The sequence below is a fragment of the Neoarius graeffei genome, chromosome 13, assembly GCF_027579695.1.
Source record: "Neoarius graeffei isolate fNeoGra1 chromosome 13, fNeoGra1.pri, whole genome shotgun sequence".
Classification (NCBI taxonomy): Eukaryota; Metazoa; Chordata; class Actinopteri; order Siluriformes; family Ariidae; genus Neoarius; species Neoarius graeffei.
In genome coordinates this window covers 18,001,709-18,028,564 of record NC_083581.1, presented here as the reverse complement: position 1 = coordinate 18,028,564, position 26,856 = coordinate 18,001,709, and the positions used below count along the sequence as shown (strand labels likewise).

At 40.7% G+C, this 26,856-nt stretch overlaps 1 protein-coding gene across 3 annotated transcripts in view; it reads right to left on the bottom strand.

Moving 5' to 3' along the window:
• slc39a10 (solute carrier family 39 member 10) overlaps positions 1-26,856 on the bottom strand; it is a 153,447-nt gene that overhangs the window by 16,664 nt on the left and 109,927 nt on the right. For all 3 annotated transcript variants that reach the window (XM_060937301.1, XM_060937302.1, XM_060937300.1), the window contains 3 exons: positions 21,576-21,696; positions 21,033-21,296; positions 5,844-5,924 (listed from right to left, as the gene is read on the bottom strand). In XM_060937301.1, the coding sequence (XP_060793284.1) occupies positions 5,844-5,924; positions 21,033-21,296; positions 21,576-21,696 (466 nt within the window). The remainder of the gene's footprint in view (positions 1-5,843; positions 5,925-21,032; positions 21,297-21,575; positions 21,697-26,856) is intronic.

The window sequence follows — 26,856 nt, the reverse complement described above, 5'->3', positions numbered from 1 at the left end:
GGGGTCAATAATCACTCCGAGGTCTTTTACTGCTGCACGTGAAGAAACAGAAAGGCCATCCAGAGTCACTGTGTAATCAGAAAACTTACTTCTAGCTGTATGTGGTCCTAACACAAGTACTTCAGTCTTGTCAGAGTTAAGCAAAAGGAAATTTATAAGCATCCAGTGTCTAATGTCCTTAACACATTCCTCAATTCTATTAAGCTGGTGTCTCTCATCAGGTTTTGCAGAGACATACAACTGTGTGTCATCAGCATAACAGTGGAAACTAATACAATGTTTACGCCCAGAGGTAACATATATAGAGAAAAAAGCAGTGGACCCAAGACAGAACCTTGTGGAACACCAAACTTTACCTCGGTACGTCTAGAAATATCACCATTTATATCAACATACTGATAACGATCAGTTAGATAAGACCTGAGCCAGGAGAGGGCCATTCCCTTAACTCCCACAACATTTTCTAATCTATCCAGAAGAATGGAATGATCAATGGTATCAAATGCTGCACTAAGGTCAAGCAACACAAGTAGCGAGACACAGCCCTGATCAGACGCCAACAGTAGGTTGTTTACTACTTTAACCAGTGCTGTCTCTGTGCTATGATGAGGTCTAAATCCTGACTGATACATTTCATGGATGTTATTCCTATGTAAATATGAGCATAACTGCTGTGCCACAGCTTTTTCAAGGATCTTGGAGATAAAGGGGAGGTTTGATATTGACCGATAATTGGACAGCTGACAGGGATCAAGGTCAGGTTTTTTAATCAGGGGTTTGATAACTGCTAGTTTAAAGGATTTGGGTACATAGCCAATCATAAGAGAAGAATTTATTATTTTTAGAAGCGGTTCAATTACTCCAGGCATTATCTGTTTGAATAGATGTGTCGGTAAGGGATCTAGTATGCAAGTTGAGGCTTTTGATGTAGAGATTAATGAAAGTAATTCAGTTTCTTTTAGGGGAGTAAAACATTCTAACTGATGATCTGATACAGTTATATTGTTAACTACAAGGTCACTTTCATTGTCTAACCTTAAATTAGTAGTTTGAATTTTTTGTCGGATATTATCAATTTTGTCATTAAAAAAATTCATGAAGTCGTTGCTACTACATAATGCAGGTGTGCATGTGTTGATAGTGGACTTATTCCTGGTTAATTTTGCTACAGTATTAAATAGGAATCTAGGATTATTTTTGTTATCTTCTATTAGGGAAGAGAAATATGTTGATCTTGCAGCACTAAGAGCTTTTCTATACTTCAGGAAGCTCTCCTTCCAAGCTAATTTGAACACTACCAATTTTGTTTGACGCCATTTACGTTCCAATTTTCGAGTGGTCTGTTTTAATGTGCGAGTGTCATCATTATACCAGGGTGCTAATTTTTTGTCTCTGACCATTTTCCTTTTTAGAGGAGCTACATTATCTAAAGTATGGCGGAATGTTGACTCTAAGCATTCAGTTGCCTGATCAAGTTCTGCAGGGGCTGACAGTGACCCAATCAAAGTTGACAGCTCTGGGAGATCATTTATAAAGCTCTGTGCAGTAGTTGACGTGAAAGTACGTTTAATACAGTAGCGTGGTGAGGTGCATATATTATTACTCAGACATATTTTGAATGAGATGAGACAATGATCTGAGATAACTTCAGACTGTGGAAGTATGACTATATTGTCTACGTTTAATCTGAATGTTAGTATTAGATCAAGGGTGTGACCACCATTATGGGTCGGTCCTATGACATTCTGCTTAATCCCGACTGAATCTAAGATGGACACAAACGCTGTTTTTAAAGGGTCTTCTGGGTTATCAAAGTGAATATTAAAATCTCCGACAACTAAAGCTTTGTCTAAGGAAATAACCAGATCTGAGATAAAATCTGCAAATTCAGAAAGAAACTCAGAATATGGCCCCGGGGGCCTGTAAATAATAAGCAATGGAATTAACTGGGTAGACTTATTTTTCGAGGCTACATACATTATATGAGTATGAAGAACTTCAAATGTATTAAATTTATAACCAGGTTTGTGTGTTACACCTAGATAATCGTTATAAATAACCGCGACGCCTCCTCCTCTGCCAGTTAGACGAGGCTGGTGTATATAACTGTATCCAGGAGGACTCGCTTCATTTAATGCTATATATTCATTTGGCTTAATCCATGTTTCTGTTAAACACAGTACATTAAACTCCTGATCAGTAATGAGTTCATTAACCATTAGCGCTTTAGATGTAAGAGATCTAATATTTAATAGCCCCACCTTTAGATCAAAGGTGCTGGCAGCAGCTGTACAGTCAGTATGATCTAATTTTATATTGATTAGGTTACTGGAACAAACTCTCTGAAAATTTCTACCTTTTTGTTGAGCTTGGGGAACAGACACAGTCTCGATGTAGTGGGCCCTGAGTGACGACTCTGTGCAGCTAGCAGACAGTCGGTTTAGCCTGTTCGTCTGCTTCCTGGCCTTGGCTCTGGATTGTCAGAAATTAACTAGGCCTGTTCTGAGACTATGACCTATGCTGCAGGAAATGAGAGCAGCACCTTCCCGAGTGGGATGGATACCGTCCCGCCCTAACAGGCCAGCAGTGCCCTCAAAATTAGCCCAATTATCTATAAAGCCCACACTGTTTTCAGAGCACCACCTGGACAGCCAGCAGTTCAGCGACCATAACCTGCTGTAAGCTACATCGCCACGCCGCATTGGGATGGGGCCAGAGCATACTACAGCATCGGACATTGCCTTCGCTAATTTAAACACCTCTACAAAGTTACTCTTAGTAACCTCAGACTGATGAAGGCGTATATCATTAGCTCCTGCATGGATAACTATCTTTGAGAACCTGTGCTTGCCTAGGACCCTAAGATTACCTGCTATGTCTGGCGCCCTGGCTCCCGGTATACACCTGACTAAAGCTGCTGGTGCTCCTAAAGGCTGAGCTAATTTCACGTGCCGTATGATAGAGTCCCCTATAACCAGAGCTCTTTCAGGTTTCTCAGTGGGTGCATCACTAAGGAGAGCAAACCTGTTCGACACGTGACGCGGAGAGGAGTGGTGCTCCCGTGGGCGAGCCTCAGCGGTAGCTTTGGCTCTACGCTTATGCCGCCGAGCCGTCACCCATTCGCCCCGCTGTAAGGGCTCTAATGCCGGAGTTGGGGGATTACTAACTCCACCTAGGCCGTCCAGACTTTCCCTAACAGAAACTACACTGTTCTCACGCTCACTAACCTGCTCTAAAGCCTGGACACGTGCTTCTAGCACTGTAATCTTCTCCATCAGAGAGCTAACTAATCTGCACTTATCACAAGTAAAGGTAATAGAGCTATCGCTAGTGACGGAGGAAGAATGACTCAACATCCTGCACTCAGCACACTGTACAGGCTGAAGGTGTGCCATGATGAAAAGATTCACGTACCTTAAATGAAGATCTGCTGATATTAAAGCAGATCAGATGGCCTCCGCTTGTGGACTTTACACAGGAGGAGAGAAAAAGAAAGCTTCCGGTCTCGGCATTCTTCCGAAAAAAGAAAGATTAAAAACCGGGAAAAAAACCGGAAAAAGGAAAGCGAAAGTGAAAAGTACAAAAATGAAAGCGACAGTACAATAAAAATGAAGAGGATACTGGAAATTTATTTATAGAAAAAAAAGTTAAAAAAGGATTAGTAATTAACGCCGGCACTCGCAGGAAAAAGGACTCGGCACGAACAACTCAGGAAGCAGGAAGTGCGTGCGTAAAAAGAGAGCTTCAATTTCTTGTTAAATCTGTTTGTATAAATCACACTACAGCTCTTTCACATTTTAGAACTGTTTTGTGTGTTTTTTTTCATGGCATTACAGCTGTGTTACTTTCAGCAGTCTGTAAAAAGAGAGCTGCAATTTCTTAAACACAGCGGCATCAGAGCTGTGTTACTTCTGCCGACAACTCAGTTCTGGTCTGCCATGCTTCTGTGCTCCACCCACCTTAAACCATTTCTACACATATACAATTAACAAACAAACAAACAAACAAACAAACAAACAAACAAACTGCATAGCAAATAAAATGCAGACATAAGTACATTCAATTACATACAACACAGCCCCTCATTTCACACACCCTTGTTTAGGAGATTAAAAGATATATGGAAGACTTTTTTGTACCTATTCAGGTATATTTTTCATGTGTTTAACTGGAACCCTGTAGTGTCTACCTGATGGAAGCAGTCCATATTCTGAATACAGGACATGGGAGTGGTCGGCAATCATTTTCCTAACCTGTAACTGTAGCCTTCTAAAAAACCATTTAGAGGGAGGGATGCACCATGACCCCCTTCATTGCTGTGTGGATCAGTCTATTTATTTGTGATTTTAACTTCACTGATATGTTACCAAACCAAGCTGATATACTCTCTATCAAAGCATGATAAAATAACATGAGGACTCTGTCCAACTCCAAGTAGAAGAGTCGCTGATGGATTCTAGTGCATGCAAAATTCACATGGACCTTCCAAGAGAGATTACAGAACAAAAGAATACACCCAAGTATTTGTAAGAATGACCTTGAATAATACAAGCATTACTGGAGAATGGTCCCTTACGAAGGCTAGCCCATATGGTCCAATCCCGACGAAGAGCTATTGTAGCACAAACTGCTAATGCTGAACGGTGTCAGCATTAACTTCTTCAGCAGTTTGTGCTACAGTAGCTCTTCTGTGGGACTGGACCATATGGGCTAGCCTTCATGCCCCATGAGAATCAACGAGCCTTCGACACTCATGATCCTGTCGTCAGTTCACCGGTTGTCCTTCCTTGAACCACTTTTGGTAGGTACTAACCACTGCATACCGGGAACACCTCACAAGATATGCCATTTTGGAGATGCTCAGAGCCAGTCAACTAGCCATCACAACATGCAAAGTCCAGTCAACTAGCCATCACAACATGCAAAGTCAAAGTCACTCAGATCCTTACGTATGCCCATTTTTCCTGCTTCCAACACATCAACTTCAAAAACTGACTGTTCTCTTGCTGCCTAATATATCTCACCCCTTGGCAGGTGTCATTGTAACAACATAATCAATGTGATTCCCTTCACCTGTCAGTGGCCATAATGTTATGGCTGATTGTTGTATCATACAACGTTGTATCATTGTATTATGTTGTAATAACATAAAAATATCGTGTTAAAATGTGAAAAACTTCTCATCTCATTATCTCTAGCCTCTTTAGGCTACAGGGTCGCAGGCAAGCTGGAGCCTATCCCAGCTGACTACGGGCGAAAGGCGGGGTACACCCTGGACAAGTCGCCAGGTCATCACTGGGCTGACACATAGACACAGACAACCATTCACACTCACATTCATACCTATAGTCAATTTTAGAGTCACCAGTTAACCTAACCTGCATGTCTTTGGGCTGTGGGGGAAACCGGAGCACCCGGAGGAAACCCACGCAGAAACTGGGAGAACATGCAAACTCCGCACAGAAAGGCCCTCGCCGGCCACGGGGCTCGAACCCAGACCTTCTTGCTGTGAGGCGACAGTGCTAACCACTACACCACCGTGCCACCCCTGTGAAAAACTTTTGTTATCATAAACATTTTGTGTTATAACGTGATACTGCTGTTTTTTTGTTGTTTTTTTGTGGTGTGTCAGTTTTGTGGCATCGCTGTTATACGTTTATGTCAGCCACATAGAAGTTAATATAAGCTGTGATGACTTTTGTGGATTTATTCAAATCAGACTCATGGAAGATGTTCCAGTTTGAACACACACACACACACACACACACACGGTGTGTATTTCAGTTTTCTACAGATAACTCAGTTTCAAATGCATAAAACATTAGTTTTGAAAAATGACCTACCCAGTTCATGAGGTAATTCATGGCAGAAGACAGCAACAGATGTACTGATACCCCCTGTAATGTTGGCACTAAACGCAGCACCTGCAATACAGAATACAGCTCTTCTATAGGTATGTTTTGGAAATGTCAGCAAATTTCTAGCTGTTAAAAGAATCCCTCAACAGTCCTGGTATTCTCGAAAAATACTTTGAAGTGGGCAATGATGTAAAAAAAAAAAAAAAAAGACTGACCATGAAACAAAAAGTGTTGGGGAGATGAACTCAGTCAGAGTTCCCACTGTAAGTCAAATGCAAAATGACTGTGAAATAAAAATAACACGTAGGAGGTATGATGTGGCACAGTACACAGTGGAGTGCATTATTTTGTATAACAGCACAATCTGGAGTGTATAATTCCACTATTCCATAATTCCCAGCAATTACCACGCTGCATCACGCTACACTTTATAGTTAGACTGAATGTTGTGGAATGTGGGAGGGACAAGTTAGTTCCTGTTCTCAGTTATGTTATACAGTGCTCAGCATAAATGAGTACACCCCCTTTGAAAAGTAACATTTTAAACAATCTCAATGAACACAAACAATTTCCAAAATGTTGATGACAAAGTTTAATATAACATCTGTTTGACTTATAACAGGAAAAAGTAAGGTTAATAATATAACTTAAGGCCTCTGCATGCTCTTGCGACAAGGCTTTCGCAGATAGCTTTTCGCAGACAGTTGTAATTTATCGTTGAGCGGGGAGTAATAGGCGTGCGCGATGTTATTCACCGGCACAACGCAAGGGGGCGTGAAGTCGCTAGGAGTAGTTGGTGGGTGTGGTTAGTGGAGTGTTTATCCTCCGGTTACTTATAATGACTAGAAATTTTTTTTTTTTACAATGACTAGAACTGGAGTCGTATAGATGTACGTACTTCCTCAATCAACCGCTCTTCGTGCTGCTCCATCTTCGCTCGTGTTTTTAAAAATGCCGGTCGTGAAAACAAACCAAACCGGGAAAGTAGGGAAGCGGAAGTGCGTGTACAGCGGATGTAGAGTGGACCAATCAGAGCCCTCTTGTCTGCGGCGCTGTCTGCAAGGCTTCTGCGGTGGTCACAATTTTTGGGAGGTGCACGCAGAGTGTCTGCGAAGGTGGGGGGGCTACGCAGACACTGTCTGCGACGCCATCTGCGAGGACTGGGTTGTCAGCATGAACTGGCCTTTAGATTACACATTTTTCAGTTTTACTCAAATTAGGTTGGTGCAAAAATGAGTACACCCCACAATAAAAACTACTACATCTAGTACTTTGTATGGACTCCATGATTTTTAATGACAGCACCAAGTCTTCTAGGCATGGAATGAACAAGTTGGTGACATTTTGCAACATCAATCTTTTTCCATTCTTCAACAATGACCTCTTTTAGTGACTGAATGCTGGATGGAGAGTGATGCTCAACTTGTCTCTTCAGAATTCCCCATAGGTGTTTGATTGGGTTCAGATCAGGAGACCTACTTGGCCACTGAATCACTTTCACCCTGTTCTTCTTCAGAAATCCAACAGTGGCCTTAGATATGTGTTTAGTCATGTTGGAAAAGTGCACGACGACCAAGGGCACGGAGTGATGGTAGCATCTTCTCTTTCAGTATAGAGCAATACATCTGTGAATTCATGATGCCATCAATGAAATGCAGCTCCCCGATATCAGCAGCACTCATGCAGCCCCACATAAGGACACTGCCACCACCATGTTTCACTGTAGGCACCATGCATTTTTCTTTGTATTCCTCACCTTTGCGATGCCATACAGTTTTGAAGCCATCAGTTCCAAAAACATTTATCTTGGTCTCATCACTCCAGAGTATAGAGTCCCAGTAGTCTTCATCTTTGTCAGCATGGGCCCTGGCAAACTCTAGGTGGGCTTTTTTGTGCCTGGGCTTTAGGAGAGGCTTCTTTCGTGGACGGCATCCATGCACGTCATTCCTCTGCAGCGTACGCCGTATTGTGTCACGGGAAATAGTCACCTCAGTTTGGCTTTCTACTTCTTTAGATAACTGCAGTGAACTTGCATGCCAATTTTCTTCAACCCTTCTCTTCAGAAGACGCTCCTGTCGAGGTGTTAACTTCCGTGGACGACCTGGACGTCTCTGTGAGATGGTTGCAGTTCCATCTTTCTTAAATTTTTGTACCACTTTTGCTACAGTATTCTGACTGATAAGTAAAGCTTTGCTGATCATCTTGTAGCCTTCACCTTTGCGGTGTAAAGAAATTATTTTCTTTGGGGAATTCTGAAGAGACAAGTTGAGCATCACTCTCCATCCAACATCCAGTTACTAAAAGAGGTCATTGTTGAAGAATGGAAAAAAGATTGATGTTGCAAAATGTCACCAACTTGTTCATTCCATGCCTAGAAGACTTGGTGCTGTCATTAAAAATCATGGAGGCCATACTAGATGTAGTAGTTTTTGCTGTGGGGTGTACTCATTTTTACACCACCCTAATTTAAGTAAAACTGAAAAATGTGCAATCTAAGTTATATTATTAACCTTACTTTTTCCCGTTATAAGTTAAACAGATGTTATATTAAACTTTGTCTTGTCAACATTTTGGAAATTGTTTGTGTTCATTCAGATATTGTTTAAAATGTTACTTTTCAAAGGGGGTGTACTCATTTACGCTGAGCACTGTAGCTGTGATAAACAGGCATTCTCTCACCATCATTTCTCTCTCTCTCTTTTACCATTTTACAGAGAAACCAGAAACTCCTCTGTCCTGTAGAATTTCCTGAGGCTACACACTTCCCATAAATATTAAATAAATGGCTCCTAATAAAAAAGTAATCAACGATTATACGTTTTACTTTGTTAAACACATTTTTTAAAATGTGTTTATTATTAGTCTGAGATTATGTACTGTGTCGGCTGTGCATGACATGTCCCAGTGTACAAGCTGTTACTATAGACACTATATAAAGGTATTAAGATAAGCCTATCATTCATGTTACAACTGGAGCTACTGTCAAGCTGTGCTGTTAAACGAAAATAATGCACCTCTTCTGACCAATCAGATTTGAGCATTAGACCTCGCTGTGGTAAAAGACTATGCATCACTATATGGATACTATATAGTGATAAATTATCTCACAATACACTTTTCTGATATCATAGGTGTTGGGAGTATTTTTACAGAAATGAAATACTCTGATCAGAAGCAGCAGATTAGATATTAAAAGTACAATTACTCTCCAATTCAGTGTTAAATGACATAAAAACAAAACATAAAAAAATAAATCAGTAAATAATTTGTAATTCAGTACCATTGCTTTGCTTGACTGTTTGCTCGCAAACCTACAGTGGTGCTTGAAAGTTTGTGAACGCTCTAAAATTTTCTATATTTCTGCATAAATATGACCTAAAACAGCCTTTCTCAACCGGGCTGCCATCTGGCTTCATTAGGGGCGCCGTCAAAAATTCTATATTCTAACATTGAAATAAATAAAATGAATGAAAATTAAAAAATAAAACGATAATTATGCTATGCAGATCGCCGCCTCATGCATAATCAAAATTTGTCTCATGGCCCCCTTTCCCATGTCACAACGTCATTGCCGGGGTCAGCGTATGGTCAGCGTGACCGCATATATTTTATCAGGGATGAGAATGAAAAATATTAAAAAAGTCTGAAAAAAGACGGGGGGTTGGGGGCCACAGGCACCCAGCGGGACCCAGGGACAGAGCCCCAGTGGGGGCCCAGGGGGCGGGAGCTAATGATTTTTGACTATTTTTTTTTTACCCCAAAACCATTAATTTTATCAGCAAAAAGTTGCAATTTATTTGGAAATAAATTCCCCTTCTTGGTGGACTACCAGGTGAAAATGATTAATATGGTATAAGAGATTTGTTTTTAATCAATTCACATCTGATTATTTCAAAAAATTAATGCACCTTTTAATATAAACGAGCTCTACAGTATTATATTTCTGCATTTTTCCTATCCATGTCTTTGAATACTCTAATCCTTTAAAATGAAGTGCAAACCAGAAAAAAGTTTTATCATATAATTCTCTTAAGCTTTCTTCTGATGTTATCATGGTAGCAGGAGGTCTTGCATATTAAGCAGGCAACATTCAACATCACTGATCACTTCCCTTTCAACTGTTGTGTGTACTAACTAGGTTTTATCTGGACAGGATGTTGTGTAATGTAATACATATACAACCCCAATTCCAAAAAAGTTGGGACAAAGTACAAATTGTAAATAAAAACGGAATGCAATAATTTACAAATCTCAAAAACTGATATTGTATTCACAATAGAACATAGACAACATATCCAATGTCGAAAGTGAGACATTTTGAAATTTCATGCCAAATATTGGCTCATTTGAAATTTCATAACAGCAACACATCTCAAAAAAGTTGGGACGGGGCAATAAGAGGCTGGAAAAGTTAAAGGTACAAAAAAGGAACAGCTGGAGGACCAAATTGCAACTCATTAGGTCAATTGGCAATAGGTCATTAACATGACTGGGTATAAAAAGAGCATCTTGGAGTGGCAGCGGCTCTCAGAAGTAAAGATGGGAAGAGGATCACCAATCCCCCTAATTCTGTGCCAACAAATAGTGGAGCAATATCAGAAAGGAGTTCGACAGTGTAAAATTGCAAAGAGTTTGAACATATCATCATCTACAGTGCATAATATCATCAAAAGATTCAGAGAATCTGGAAGAATCTCTGTGCGTAAGGGTCAAGGCCGGAAAACCATACTGGGTGCCCGTGATCTTCGGGCCCTTAGACGGCACTGCATCACATACAGGCATGCTTCTGTATTGGAAATCACAAAATGGGCTCAGGAATATTTCCAGAGAACATTATCTGTGAACACAATTCACCGTGCCATCTAAAACTCTATAGTTCAAAGAAGAAGCCGTGTCTAAACATGATCCAGAAGCGCAGACGTCTTCTCTGGGCCAAGGCTCATTTAAAACGGACTGTGGCAAAGTGGAAAACTGTTCTGTGGTCAGACGAATCAAAATTTGAAGTTCTTTATGGAAATCAGGGACGCCGTGTCATTCGGACTAAAGAGGAGAAGGACAACCCAAGTTGTTATCAGCGCTCAGTTCAGAAGCCTGCATCTCTGATGGTATGGGGTTGCATTAGTGTGTGTGGCATGGGCAGCTTACACATCTGGAAAGACACCATCAACACTGAAAGGTATATCCAGGTTCTAGAGCAACATATGCTCCCATCCAGACGACGTCTCTTTCAGGGAAGACCTTGCATTTTCCAACATGACAATGCCAAACCACATACTGCATCAATTACAGCATCATGGCTGCGTAGAAGAAGGGTCCGGGTACTGAACTGGCCAGCCTGCAGTCCAGATCTTTCACCCATAGAAAACATTTGGCGTATCATAAAACGGAAGACACGACAAAAAAGACCTAAGACAGTTGAGCAACTAGAATCCTACATTAGACAAGAATGGGTTAACATTCCTATCCCTAAACTTGAGCAACTTGTCTCCTCAGTCCCCAGACGTTTACAGACTGTTGTGAAGAGAAGAGGGGATGTCTCACAGTGGTAAACATCACCTTGTCCCAACTTTTTTGAGATGTGTTGTTGTCATGAAATTTAAAATCACCTAATTTTTCTCTTTAATTGATACATTTTCTCAGTTTAAACATTTGATATGTCATCTATGTTCTATTCTGAATAAAATATGGAATTTTGAAACTTCCACATCATTGCATTCCGTTTTTATTTACAATTTGTACTTTGTCCCAACTTTTTTGGAATTGGGGTTGTACCATATGGTCAATTGGTCTGAAAAAGTCGGAAATCTGCCGATCGGCGGAAAATTCTCATCCCTGTTTTATATGGGGGTGCCTTGAGAATTTGCATACTTCTGAAAGGTGCTGTGACTGAAAAAAGGTTGAGAAACGCTGACCTAAAACATCAGATGCATTTATTATTAGTCTGAGATTACAGTGGTGCTTGAAAGTTTGTGAACCCTTTAGAATCAAGATGGTGATTTTGAATTAAAGAACAGGCATATACAATTGGCATTACATATTGGAAATTTTTTTCAAATCAAAAACTATAAGTTCATCTCGCCCTAAAAAATTTGGGCAGATGCTCCCGCGCGGCACATGCCAGCAATCGCCCCCCCCCCCCCCCCCATGAAATGAGCAATAAGTAGGACAGTTATACATGGTATCATACCTAAAATTTTATCAGAAATATAGATATGATACTATGATTCTCCCCAACATGCTACATTAGATAAGCTAACCCCATTTATAAAAGATACACACTTATATATGACATGTATTTGAGATATAAAGAGATAGAGAGATTATATATGTACACACACACACACACACACACACACACACACACACACACACCGTGGCATTGATTCGTGCGATATACATTATAAATATAATGAATCATTGAACAGGCAAAATAATTTCCGACCTACCTTTGTGTTTTTTGGTGTATATGTGAAGTTCGATAGTCCTTGCCTCTCTGCTAGCGTAGTTTATCGTGTCAGAACACAATGAGCAAAATACTTTTCCTGGGACGTCTATTTTCCGTATGTGATCACCGAGCTTCGTTGTGACAGTCTGCTTGTTGATCTCGACATTCAGCGTTTTGAATGGCGATTGCAAGCCACGCGTGGAGAGCATGCGTACTTGTGTTTATACACTGCACACGATGGGATTTCCCAAAAATTCTACCGCAAATAAGTCGAACATTGTCGCAAAAGTGAATGTTAATTACATGTCGAAAGACTCAAGTGTGTTAACCCGGAGCCCACCAAGAATCAAGACGCTATAAGGTGACCACAGATCGTTAACCATACCCCCGAAAATTTCTCAACGGATTTACATCGACCTCAAAAACGATCATTTTGGTCTGAAAAAGTCGGAAATCCGCCGATCGGTGGAAAATTCTCATCCCTGTTTTATATGGGGGTGCCTTGAGAATTTGCATACTTCTGAAGGGTGCTGTGACTGAAAAAAGGTTGAGAAACGCTGACCTAAAACATCAGATGCATTTATTATTAGTCTGAGATTACAGTGGTGCTTGAAAGTTTGTGAACCCTTTAGAATTGTCTACATTTCTGCATAAATATGGCCTAAAACATCATCAGAGTTTCACACAAGTCCTAAAAGTAGATAAAGAGAACCCATTTAAACAAATGAGACAAAAATATTATACTTGGTCATTTATTTATTGAAGAAAATGATCCAATATTACATATCTGTGAGTGGCAAAAGTATGTGAACCTCTAGGTTTAGCAGTTAATTTGAAGGTGAAATTAAAGTCAGGTGTTTTCAATCAATGGGATGACAATCGTGTGAGTGGGCACCCTGTTTTATTTAAAGAACAGGGGGGGCGCTGCTGAGCAAGCATGGTGTAAGACGTGTTTTTGTGTAGCTCTGCAGGAAACTACGGTCAAACTATTATTTTCAGAGGTACTCTCTGTAAATTGCAATTCAAGTTTATTTTGTCCTTGTTGTGCATGTGTTACAAAGGCCAGATGTCGACCAAACCTACCAAAACACGGCAAACGACCATATCTGCATCGAAGCTAACAAGTCAGACTGCAGGTGAGCCGAAGGCCTCAGAAGAAAGCACACCGATGTCTTTTGATTTTGAATGCTTTAAACGTGAACTACGTGATGATTTAGTTGGTGTAATGAAGAAGGAGATTCGTGCTGTACTTGAAAGTGAACTGGGATTTTTCAAATCGGAGCTTCTGGCTTTAAAATCTGGTTTTGAAGAATTCAAAAACACTGCTAATTCAGACCTAGCCGAGCTACGTAGCACGCTAGCTGGCGCTGAGCAAAGCTTGTCCACGTGTAGTGATGACATTATTACACTACAACGCGAAGTGAAGCGCCTGACGGAGTTAACCGATGATCTTCAAAAGAAATGTGACGACTTAGAAGGGAGGTCACGCAGAAATAATGTTAGGATAGTCGGTATACCCGAATCTCCTGGCAGCTGTTCTACATCAGCGGTCTCAGCTTTGCTCAAGGAGGCGTTTAAGCTGGACGAGGCTCCCCTGATCAACCGATCACATCGCTCACTACAGGCAGCTCCAGGAAAAGGGGAACCACCTAGGACTGTCATAGCGCGCCTTCACTACTTCCAGGACTGCAACGAAATTCTACGTCTAGCGAGGACCAAACAGAAGATCAAAGTTCGTGACATGACCATCTCTGTCTTCCCGGATTACACTGCGCAAGTGGCCAAAGCACGGGCGGCGTTTTACGGTGTCAAACAGATTCTGAGGGATGCCCCTGGAGTCAAGTTTGGGCTTTTCTTCCCAGCCCGGCTCCGCATTACATTCAACGGGGTCGAGTCTTTCTTTACTGACCCTGACGCTGCCCTGGCATACGTTATTGAGAACATTGTTCGCCGTCAACATTGATTGTGTTGTTCATGGGACTGCAGAGGTGATATCTCTCCCTTTCTCCATTTTTTTTTTTTTTAATCTTGAGCTAACTAACCAACAATGACTACTAAATGACAACTTATTAGTTTTTCTTGAGATATAGCCTTAGATCTTACTATGGATATAGCCTGTTATTTCTTCTTTATGTTTGGCCTTCATACGTCACTAGGACAATAGAAGTTTCGTGTAGCCGTAATAATCGCAGTCAGGACAAATTTATTGTCTTGTTAGCAGCTTATTCTTCTCACTGCATCTTGGTTGGTTTGTAAACGAATTACTTTATTTCATCATTCCATGTTTTCTATGGTTAAAAGGTTGGATGTGACTGCTGGTCATTTTTTGTTTCTTAAAAAAAAGAGGCAAAATACGTCTTTAGGTGATATCAAAGTTTGGAATGTACCTCTGTTCATTATCATTTCTTACTCCCTGCAGACTGCATTGTTTAGCAGTTAAGGTACCTGTAGAGCTATGTGCTTTCACTTTCTAGGGGTTGTTTATGCGATCTCCAGGTTGGGGGGAGGTCGGCATAGGGGAATAGGGTACAATTACTTTTTTTTCTTTCTTTCTTTATTCTTCTTTCTCTTCTTCTTCGATTTTACACAACACATTTTTTTTTCAATGTATGTGTCTTGTCTGCTCACCACTGGGGCCTTTTAGTACTGAATTTCCCTGAGTGTTCATTTAAAATATGACTTCACAGAGTGGCTGTTCGCCCTGCGCCACACGCCTCATCAGTTGGAATGTGAAGGGGATGAATCACCCAATCAAACGTACCCGTATTTTCATACATTTAAAATCATTAGGTCCAGATATTATTTTCTTACAGGAGACTCATCTTCTGACTACTGAATGCTCTAAATTACAAAGGGGTTGGATTGATCACATTTTCTGTTCTAACTATGGGGCCAGAGCCAGAGGGGTGGCAATCTTGATTAAAAGGGGGACGCCCTTTGCTCCGTCGCAGGTTATCACTGACACAAATGGACGATATATCATAGTCACAGGAAAACTATTTGGTACTCCCATCATGCTAGCTAACGTATATGGTCCCAATTGGGACAATCCACAGTTTTTCTCACAGTTCATAGCCAAGCTACCAGATATCAATTCACATCATCTAATAATGGGAGGAGACTTCAATTGTGTTCTAGACCCGATTTTAGATAGGTCCAGGGCTGGTACACAGGTCGGTGTTTCCAAGTCTGGTGAGGTCCTTCTGTCGTTTTTAAGTCATTACAGGTTACGGGATCCTTGGAGAAGTTCTAATCCAACAACCAGGCAGTACTCTTTTTACTCTCCCGTACACAGGTCTTACTCAAGGATAGATTACTTTCTTGTTGATGATAGGTCTCTTTCTTTTGTCAATCACTCAAAATACCACAGTATTATTATATCAGATCACTGCCCTCTGCAGTTAGATCTTCGAATGCCTAATAGTAGCACTAAACACAGAACATGGCACTTTGACCCATTGCTACTCAATGACAAGGATTTTACTAATTTCATTAGTAGTCAAATAGATTTCTTTTTTGAAACAAACACAACGCCTGATGTGTCTTACAGCACAATTTGGGAGGCATTTAAGGCATATATAAGAGGCCAAATAATCTCCTACACAGCAAACTTGCGATCAGCGCGTAATTTTCGACTTACTGAACTATCAAGGAAAATAAGGGACCTATTTAAAGAACAGGGATCTATCAAAGTCTGATCTTCACAACACATGTTTGTGGAAGTGTATCATAGTACGAACAAAGGAGATTTCTGAGGACCTCAGAAAAAGCGTTGTTGATGCTTATCAGGCTGGAAAAGGTTACAAAACCATCTCTAAAGAGTTTGGACTCCACCAATCCACAGTCGGACAGACTGTGTACAAATGGATGAAATTCAAGACCATTGTTACCCTCCCCAGGAGTGGCTGACCAACAAAGATGACTCCAAGAGCAAGGTGTGTAATAGTCGGCGAGGTCACAAAGGACCCCAGGGTAACTTCTAAGCAACTGAAGGCCTCGCTCACATTGGCTAATGTTAATGTTCATGAGTCCACCATCAGGAGAACACTGAACAACAGTGGTGTGCATGGCAGAGTTTCAAGGAGAAAGCCACTGCTCTCCAAAAAGAACATTGCTGCTTGTCTGCAGTTTGCTAAAGATCACATGGACAAGCCAGAAGGCAATTGGAAAAATGTTTTGTGGATGGATGAGACAAAAATAGAACTTTTTGGTTTAAATGAGAAGCGTTATGTTTGGAGAAAGGAAAACTCTGCATTCCAGCATAAGAACCTCAACCCATCTGTGAAACATGATGGTGGTAATATCATGGTTTGGGCCTGTTTTGGTGCATTTGGGCCAGGACGGCTTGCCATCATTGATGGAATAATGAATTCTGAATTATACCAGCGAATTCTAAAGGAAAATGTTAGGACATCTGTCCATGAACTGAATCTCAAGAGAAGGTGGATCATGTAGCAAGATAACGACCCTAAGCACACAAGTCGTTCTACCAAAGAATGGTTAAAGAAGAATAAAGTTAATGTTTTGGAATGGCCAAGTCAAAGTCCTGACCTTAATCCAATGGAAATGTTGTGGAAGGACCTGAAGCGAGCAGTTCATGTGAGGAAACCCACCAACATCCCAGAGTTGAAGCTGTTCTGTACCGAGGAATGGGCTAAAATTCCTACAAGCCGGTGTGCAGGACCGATTAACAGTTACTGGAAACATTTAGTTGCAGTTATTGCTGCACAAGGGGGTCACACCAGATACTGAAAGCAAAGGTTCACATACTTTTGCCACTCACAGATATGTAATATTTGATCATTTTCCTCAATAAATAAATAACCAAGTGTAATATTTTTTGTCTCATTTGTTCAACTGGGTTCTCTTTATCTACTTTTAGGACTTGTGTGAAAATCTGATGATGTTTTAGGTCATATTTATGCAAAACTATAGAAAATTCTAAAGGGTTCACAAACTTTCAAGCGCCACTGTATGTACCGTGTCGGCTGTGCATGATACGTCCCAGTGTACAAGCTGTTAATATAGACACTATATAAAGGTATTAAGATAAGCCTATCATTTATGTTACAACTGGAGCTACTGTCAAGCTGTGCTGTTAAACGAAAATAATGCATCTCTTCTGACCAATCAGATTTGAGCATTAGACCTCGCTGTGGTAAAAGACGGTACAATATGGATACTACGTATATAGTGATAAATTATCTCACAATACACTTTTCTGATATCACAGGTGTTGGGAGTATTTTTACAGACATGAAATACTCTGATCAGAAGCAGCAGATTAGACTATAGATTATTTCTAACACTGAAATAAATAAAATGAATTAAAATCCCCCCAAAAAACGATAATTACACTAATGCAGATCGCCGCCTACTTTTATCTACTTTTAGGACACACGTCCTAAAAGTAGATAAAGAGAACCCAGTTAAACAAATGAGACAAAAATATTATATTTTGTCATTTATTTATTGAGGAGAATGATCCAGTATTACATATCTGTGAGTGGCAAAAGTATGTGAACCTTTGCTTTCAGTATCTGATGTGACCCCCTTGTGCAGCAATAACTGCAAGTAAACGTTTCCAGTAACTGTCGATCAGTCCTGCACACCAGCTTGGAGGAATTTTAGCCCATTCCTCCGTACAGAACAGCTCCAACTCTGGGATGTTGATGGGTTTCCTCACATGAACTACTCGCTTCAGGTCCTTCCACAACATTTCGAGTGGACGAAGGTCAGGACTTTGACTTGGCCATTCCAAAACATTAACTTTATTCTTCTTTAACCATTCTTTGGTCGAACGACTTGTGTGCTTAGGGTCGTTGTCTTGCTGCATGACCCACCTTCTCTTGAGATTTAGTTCATGGACAGATGTCCTGACATTTTCCTTTAGAATTCGCTGGTATAATTCAGGTATAATAATTGTTCCATCAATGAGGGCAAGCCGTCCTGGCCCAGATGCAGCAAAACAGGCCCAAACCATGATACTATCACCATCATGTTTCACAGATGGGATAAGGTTCTTATGCTGGAATGCAGTGTTTTCCTTTATCCAAATATAATCCTTCTCATTTAAGCCAAAAAGTTCTACAACCCAGATTCCAAAAAAGTTGGGACAAAGTACAAATTGTAAATAAAAATGAAATGCAATAATTTACAAATCTCAAAAGCTGATATTGTATTCACAATAGAACATAGACAACATATCAGATGTCGAAAGTGAGACATTTTGAAATTTCATGCCAAATATTGGCTCATTTGAAATTTCATGACAGCAACACATTTCAAAAAAGTTGGGACAGGGGCAATAAGAGGCTGGAAAAGTTAAAAGGTACAAAAAAGGAACAGCTGGAGGACCAAATTGCAATTCATTAGGTCAATTGGCAATAGGTCATTAACATGACTGGGTATAAAAAGAGCATCTTGGAGTGGCAGCGGCTCTCAGAAGTAAAGATGGGAAGAGGATCATCAATCCCCCTAATTCTGCACCGACAAATAGTGGAGCAATATCAGAAAGGAGTTTGACAGTGTAAAATTGCAAAAAGAGTTTGAACATATCATCATCTACAGTGCATAATATCATAAAAAGATTCAGAGAACCTGGAAGAATCTCTGTGCTCGGTCAAGGCCGGAAAACCATACTGGGTGCCCGTGATCTTCGGGCCCTTAGACGGCACTGCATCACATACAGGCATGCTTCTGTATTGGAAATCACAAAATGGGCTCAGGAATATTTCCAGAGAACATTATCTGTGAACACAATTCACCGTGCAATCCAACATTGCCAGCTAAAACTCTATAGTTCAAAGAAGAAGCCGTATCTAAACATGATCCAGAAGCGCAGACGTCTTCTCTGGGCCAAGGCTCATTTAAAATGGACTGTGGCAAAGTGGAAAACTGTTCTGTGGTCAGACGAATCAAAATTTGAAGTTCTTTATGGAAATCAGGGACGCCGTGTCATTTGGACTACAGAGGAGAAGGACGACCCAAGTTGTTATCAGCGCTCAGCTCAGAAGCCTGCATCTCTGATGGTATGGGGTTGCATTAGTGTGTGTGGCACGGGCAGCTTACACATCTGGAAAGACACCATCAATGCTGAAAGGTATGTCCAGGTTCTAGAGCAACATATGCTCCCATCCAGACGACGTCTCTTTCAGGGAAGACCTTGCATTTTCCAACATGACAATGCCAAACAGCATACTGCATCAATTACAGCATCATGGCTGCGTAGAAGAAGGGTCCGGGTACTGAACTGACCAGCCTGCAGTCCAGATATTTCACCCATAGAAAACATTTGGCACATCATAAAACGGAAGATACGACAAAAAAGACCTAAGACAATTGAGCAAATAGAATCCTACATTAGACAAGAATTGGTTAACATTCCTATCCCTAAACTTGAGCAACATGTCTCCTCAGTCCCCAGACGTTTACAGACTGTTGTAAAGAGAAAAGGGGATGTCTCACAGTGGTAAACATGGCCTTGTCCCAAATTTTTTGAGATGTGTTGTTGTCATAAAATTTAAAATCACCTAATTTTTCTCTTTAAATGATACATTTTCTCAGTTTAAACATTTGATATGTCATCTATGTTCTATTCTGAATAAAATATGGAATTTTGAAACTTCCACATCATTGCATTCCATTTTTATTTACAATTTGTACTTTGTCCCAACTTTTTTGGAATCGGGGTTGTATTTTGGTCTCATCCATCCACAAAGCATTTTTCCAATAGCCTTCTGGCTTGTCCACATGATCTTTAGCAAACTGCAAACGAGCAGCAATGTTCTTTGTGGACAGCAGTGGCTTTCTCCTTGCAACCCTGCCATGCACACCATTGTTGTTCAGTGTTCTCCTGGTGGTGGACTCATGCACATTAATATTAGCTTCAAGTTTCAACCTTCAGTTGCTTAGAAGTTACCCTGGGGCCCTTTGTGACCTCGCCAACTATTACACGTCTTGCTCTTGGAGTGATCTTTGTTGGTCGACCACTCCTGGGGAGCGTAACAATGATCTTGAATTTCCTCCATTTGTACACAATCTGTCTGACTGTGGATTGGTGGAGTCCAAACTCTTTAGAGATGGTTTGTAACTTTTTCCAGCCTGATGAGCATCAACAACACTTTTTCTGAGGTCCTCAGAAATCTCCTTTGTTCGTGCCATGAACACGAACATGAACACTTCCACAAACGTGTTGTGAAGATCAGACTTTGATAGATCCCTGTTCTTTAAATAAAACAGGGTGCCCACTCACACCTGATTGTCATGCCATTGATTGAAAACACCTGACTCTAATTTCACCTCCAAATTAACTGCTAATCCTAGAGGTTCAGATATTTTTGCCACTCACAGATATGTAATACTGGATCATTTTCCTTGATAAATAAATAACCAAGTATAATATTTTTGTCTCATTCGTTTAACTGGGTTCTCTTTATCTACTTTTAGGACTTGTGTGAAAATCTGATGTTGTTATAGGTCATATTTATGCAGAAATATAGAAAATTCTAAAGGGTTCACAAACTTTCAAGCACCACTGTACATATACCACTGTGATATTACATATCACAGAAATATGTTAAATGATTGTTTTTTTTATTTATTCACCTCATTTCTATCATTCTTTATCATACACCTGCTTTCACACAGCCATTTGTGCTTATTATTGTTTTTGTTATTATTTCCAGTCTAAGCACATGGTAAGTTCATGACATTTTGCCAGGCCTTACCTATAGCCAACCCATCACTGAAGTTGTGCATGCCATCTCCCATGATGACCATCCAGGCTATACTAGTGATGCCGGCATCTTTCATGTCCTTCTCTGAGTGGCAGTGCCCGTGATGTGAGTGGCCATGGCTGTGCTTCTTTGTTTCTGCCTTCTTGCTGTTTTCCTCAGCACCTACAGAGTCCTCTGTATCCATAACGGCCAGTGGAGTCTTGCTGGGAGAATCTGGAGGCTGCGGTTCCATCATCGGAGTATTACTCTGGGAAGCTGAAAAGTGGATTTTGAAAAATTATGTGTGTGTGTGTGGGGGGGCAAAACAAACAAAAACCCCTGTCTTTTGTTTATTATGTACTGTCTGAACAGGCAAGTCACTAATTGTCTTCCGACAAAGCCCTATCTAGTGAAGACTAAACACTTAATTGAACATTCATTAAAAAAAAAAGGCTTTCTTGATTTTTTTTTTTTTACTGTGTCTGACAAATGCTGTCAATCTAAATCACCTTTGCAGTTTTATAGTTTTTAAAAGTGGCCTGGTTTGTGACTTACCATCATCTAAACGTTTTAAATGCATCCACTCAGCATCCGAGCGTCTGTTTAGTTTGTGATCTGACAGCTTCTTCCCGATCTTCCCATCCTCGCCTCTCTTTTTCCTCTGACAGAAGCCACCCTGGACAGAAAGAAAAAAAAAAACCAAAAAAAACCCTTGAGTTTTTTTCCACTTCAGAAAGGGGAAAAAACCCCAGCCTGTTGCTTATTGTCTATACTTTCCTGCATTGTGGGGTCATAGCTGTTTTTGATTAATTATTATTCTTACTTATCCTAACCCAGGCCATCAACCAGCTGTACATCAACCAATCTATAGATGGCCTGTGAGAGTCTGTCTGTTAATTAATGATATTAGATTATTTTCACTAGAAAAGAGAAAATAATCATGAGTAATACTCAGGCTTGTAGTACTTGAGTTCATGACTCGGACTCAAGTCCAACTCGTGCCCTAATTTTAAGGACTTGTAACTCGACTTGGACTTGGGTGTTAACTGCATTCGGACTCAGAAATTGGAGACGAGGACTCGGATTTTTTCTTTATTTTTTGTAACATACCATAATAATTTGGCATAAGATATTTATATCTACATTAATTTTGATATGAATTTCATGCAAGAGTGTCACACCTGTGCGCCTTGGTGTGTGCATCTCGGGTGCGCTCCGGACAGCGTGCGCACGCCATAAATGACTTGCACCTGCACAGGATTAAGGTGCACACTGCAAAAAACCATATCTTAGCAAGTTAGAATATCTTGAATATCATTGAAATTATCTAGCATTTCCTATTAGAAGAATACAAGACACAATAGGAAATGCTAGATAATTTCAGTGATATTCAAGATATTGGACAGATAATTTTAATCTAGAACTAGTTTTAATAATCTCAGAGTTGAGAAGAATACAAGACACCAACTCTGAGATTATTAAAACTAGTTCTAGATTGTAACCAACTTATTCCAAGATGTCTTGTCAAGTAAAATTATCTGTCCATGCAGCAAGATAATTTCACTAGTATTAAGTAATTTTCTCCTCAAGTTCAGTTTAAAATTTTTTGCAGTGCAATCAGCGTACCTAAATAAAGACCGTGAAAACACACTTTGTAAAGTATTGAGTTGCGTTGCTGACATATTACCGACCCTTATTTCCTTGTTTGGTTTGCTGAGCCCTGATTTCCTGTTTCTCGTCTTTGATTCTGCCGAGTCTACGATAGTCTGTTTGTGCCTCGCTCGACCTATTGCCTGTTTCACTGTTTTACGATTTTGCCTGCCATTCTGGGGTAAGTTTCCCAATAACGTTGCCCTTTAGGGCTAAAGAGAGAATTGAGAGACTCTTCAGCAACGGACGTTGTCTCTGTACATGGTTTTCCCGAACTCACTCGTCAGAAGGAGTCTTAACAGCAACATTACGAACAGCTTCTTTGCAATGTGCATCCCCAATACAGGCACAAGTAGTTGCTAAATCCAGTCCAGGAGGTCACATGGCATTCATTTTTTTACCAAAAAAACAATTATAAAGTGTTTAAAATACATAAAAATATCGTATTGTCACTAAGCATTACATATATAATGTGGCAGAGGTGGAAAGAGTACTAAAATATTATACTCAAGTACAAGTACTGTTACTCTGATGAAATTTTACTTAAGTACAAGTAAAGTTACCAGACAAAAAATCTACTCAAGTAAAAGTAGATCATTTAAAATGTACTTTGAGTAAAAGTAAAACGTTACTTTTAACAATGGGTGTTTTCTGCCTCCATTGTCTCTCATCTCATCTCATCATCTCTAGCCGCTTTATCCTTCTACAGGGTCGCAGGCAAGCTGGAGCCTATCCCAGCTGACTACGGGCGAAAGGCGGGGTACACCCTGGACAAGTCGCCAGGTCATCACAGGGCTGACACATAGACACAGACAACCATTCACACTCACATTCACACCTACGGTCAATTTAGAGTCACCAGTTAACCTAACCTGCATGTCTTTGGACTGTGGGGGAAACCGGAGCACCCGGAGGAAACCCACGCGGACACGGGGAGAACATGCAAACTCAACACAGAAAGGCCCTCGCCGGCCCCGGGGCTCGAACCCAGGACCTTCTTGCTGTGAGGCGACAGCGCTAACCACTACACCACCGTGCCGCCTAAACTGTAAAATATAATTTAAAACTACAAACATTACATGAAGCATACAAAGACAGTGTAATTCATCATACACATTATCTGTAAAAACCATGCACAATGCTCACTTCATACATACTAGATTTTCATAAAAAAATTGTATGAGGAAAATGCAAAAGGGGCCACTTTCAGGAGTAAATCATACATGGCATATATATTTATTTATAAATCCTTATAAGGATTTATAAGGATTTACTACTAAGACAGTGGTAAATTCGTATAAGTTCAAATCACACGACACGTATTCAAATCACAACTGATTTATTTTACTGTTGGACAGATCACAGCATATCTAGCCTAGCTGCACATAGCCTAGCTGCTGGTAGGCTGATAACTGATAAGTAGCTGATATTCTGAACAGATTGGTGATCCTTACCTTAAAAAAGTCTGTGACTTTAGGCAACGATTCTATCATTACCTGCATCTCTCTCTTTTTTTCCTTTTATGCGCCCCGCTAACGACCTGCATCTCTCTCTTTTTTTCCTTTTATGCGCCCCGCTAACGTGAACGCTTCATCTTTCAAAGCCTCTAAATTTGTGTCTCAGTAGTCTGCAGTCTTTGGCGCGCTTTCGTGCGTGACGTTACATTTTGTTCCATTTTATTCTGGTACAGTTGTGGGTGTTCGTTTCGCGAACCACATCCACCATATCTCTTACAGCAGGCTACTGTGCGCTCATTTATTTCTAACCTTATTTCTATCCGTACATTAATGTAGGCCCACGATTCCGACAGTTTATTATTTTATTAATATTACAAGGCCCCTGATTGGCTGTGGCCCAGGGGCGTGAGCCCCCCTTAAAGCACCGGTGCATGTCCGCCATCGTCTGTGTGAGACTCGCGCGCGCGACAACTGTCCTTCCCGTGATTCATTTCCAGAACGCATTTCCCCTTCTCCGTTTTAGCCTTTTTTTAATTATTATTTTTTTTTACTCAGTAACGGTTGTGATGTAAAATGTACCGAAGTACACTACTTAAAAGAAAGCATACTTAAGTAAAAGTAAAAGTACACTCTTTAAAAATTACTTGAAAAAGTATAAGTACACAAAAAAGCTACTCAAGTACAGTAACGCGAGTAATGTAATTCATTACTTTCCACCTCTGTAATGTGGTAATTAATAATTAAAACTATTTTACATTTTTGGGCAATGTTTTTTTTTTTTTTATTCCAAGCATTTTTTTAAATAATTGAATAAATGTTCACACAAAAGAATAAGCAAATAATAAAGTAAATAATTAAGTAAATGCGTTCCCCGTGCCTGCTCATTTCACTGTTACTCAAACATACACAATGCCAAGTTGGCAATGCTCTCCCTTATATGTGCACACGCCGAGAGAGAGAGACAGAGAGAGAGGTTATAATCTGTGTGTAGCCTAACTAAGGAGGTTGAATTGAATGACATACATACATACATACATACACACACACACAATATATATATATATATATATATATATATATATATATATATATATATATATACACACACACACACAGTCATGTGAAAAAGAAAGTACACCCTCTTTCAAGTCCAGGTTAAGTGTCAGGACATAATAAAAAAAATCATCTGGTCCTTACCAGGTCTTAAAATTAGGTAAATACAACCTCAGATGACCAATAACACATGACATATTCACCCGTCATTATTTATTTAACACAAAGTAAGCCAAAAATGCAGTATCAGTGTGTGAAAAATTAAGTACACCCTTACTGCTTCCATAGAAATTATGAAGGCAATTAGCAGCCAGGTGTTGCTGATCAAATGAATTTGATTAATTGATCATCATAAGTGTGATCACCTCTTAAAAAGCAGAAGTTTTGGCAGTTTGCTGGTCTGGAGCACTCAGGTGTATGTTAACACAATGCCAAGGAGGAAAGACATCAGCAATTGTTGCTGCACATCAGTCTGGGAAGGGTTATAAGGCCATTTCCAAACAATTCTACTGTGAGAAAGATTATTCAGAAGCGGAAAACATTCAAGACAGTTGCCAATCTTCCGAGGAGTGGATGCCCCAGCATACTTACTCCAAGGTTAGACCGTGCAATGCTCAGAGAAACTGCAACACGGTGGTATAGTATATATTGCAACACGGTGGTATAGTGGTTAGCACTATCACCTCACAGCAAGAAGATTCTGGGTTCAGGCCCAGTGGCCGGCGAGGACCTTTCTGTGTGGAGTTTGTATGTTCTCCCCATGTTTGTGTGGGTTTCCTCTGGGTGCTCCAGTTGCCTTCAGTCTAAAGACATGCGATTTAGGTTAACTGGTGGCTCTAAATTGACCATAGGTGTGAATGTGAGTGTGGATGGTCGTTTGTCTCTGTGTCAGCCCTGCGATGACCTGGTGACTTGTCCAGGGTGTACCCCACCTCTCGCCCATAGTCAGCTAGGATAGGCTCCGGCTTGCCTGCGACCCTGTAGAACAGGATAAGCAACTACAGATGATATATATATATATATATATATATATATATATATATATATATATATATTTATTGTGGCAGTGGGGGCGTGTTCAAGCGTCGGTCTGTGAACGGAGGGTGGAGTCAGGAAAGGTAAGTGGCAGAATCACTACACCTGATGTTAGTTAACCTGTGTTTGTGTGTCTTCCCCAGTGACCACGCCCTATAAAAGGAGAGAGAGAGCAGAGGAAGAGAGCTCTCTCCCCAACCAGACGACTTGTATGTGTGCGCGTGTGCGTCCGTGGCAGGGAGAGTATACTGCGATTGAAAAGTGCAAAATAAGAGTTTTTGGAACTCAGTTCTGGCCTGCCGTACTTCTGTGCCCCACCCACCTGCTCTCATTGCTACAGTGGTGCCGAAACCCGGGACGGGAGCACAGAGGAGAACAGCCCCATGGAGTCCTCCCCCTTCGCGGACCTGATCCACGCCCTCGCCACAGCCCAACAGAGCCAGCACCAGGCGCTAGTCGCCCTCCGAAAGGAGCAAGACCAACGGTTCGAGGCCGTGGTGCTGGCGCAACAGGATGAGCGTCAGGCATTCCGGCACCTCCTCGCGTCGGTGGGGTCCACCACCTCCACCGCCGCGGGCCCTTCCCACCTCACCCTAACAAAGATAGGCCCGCACGATGACCCCGAGGCCTTCCTCGCGCTC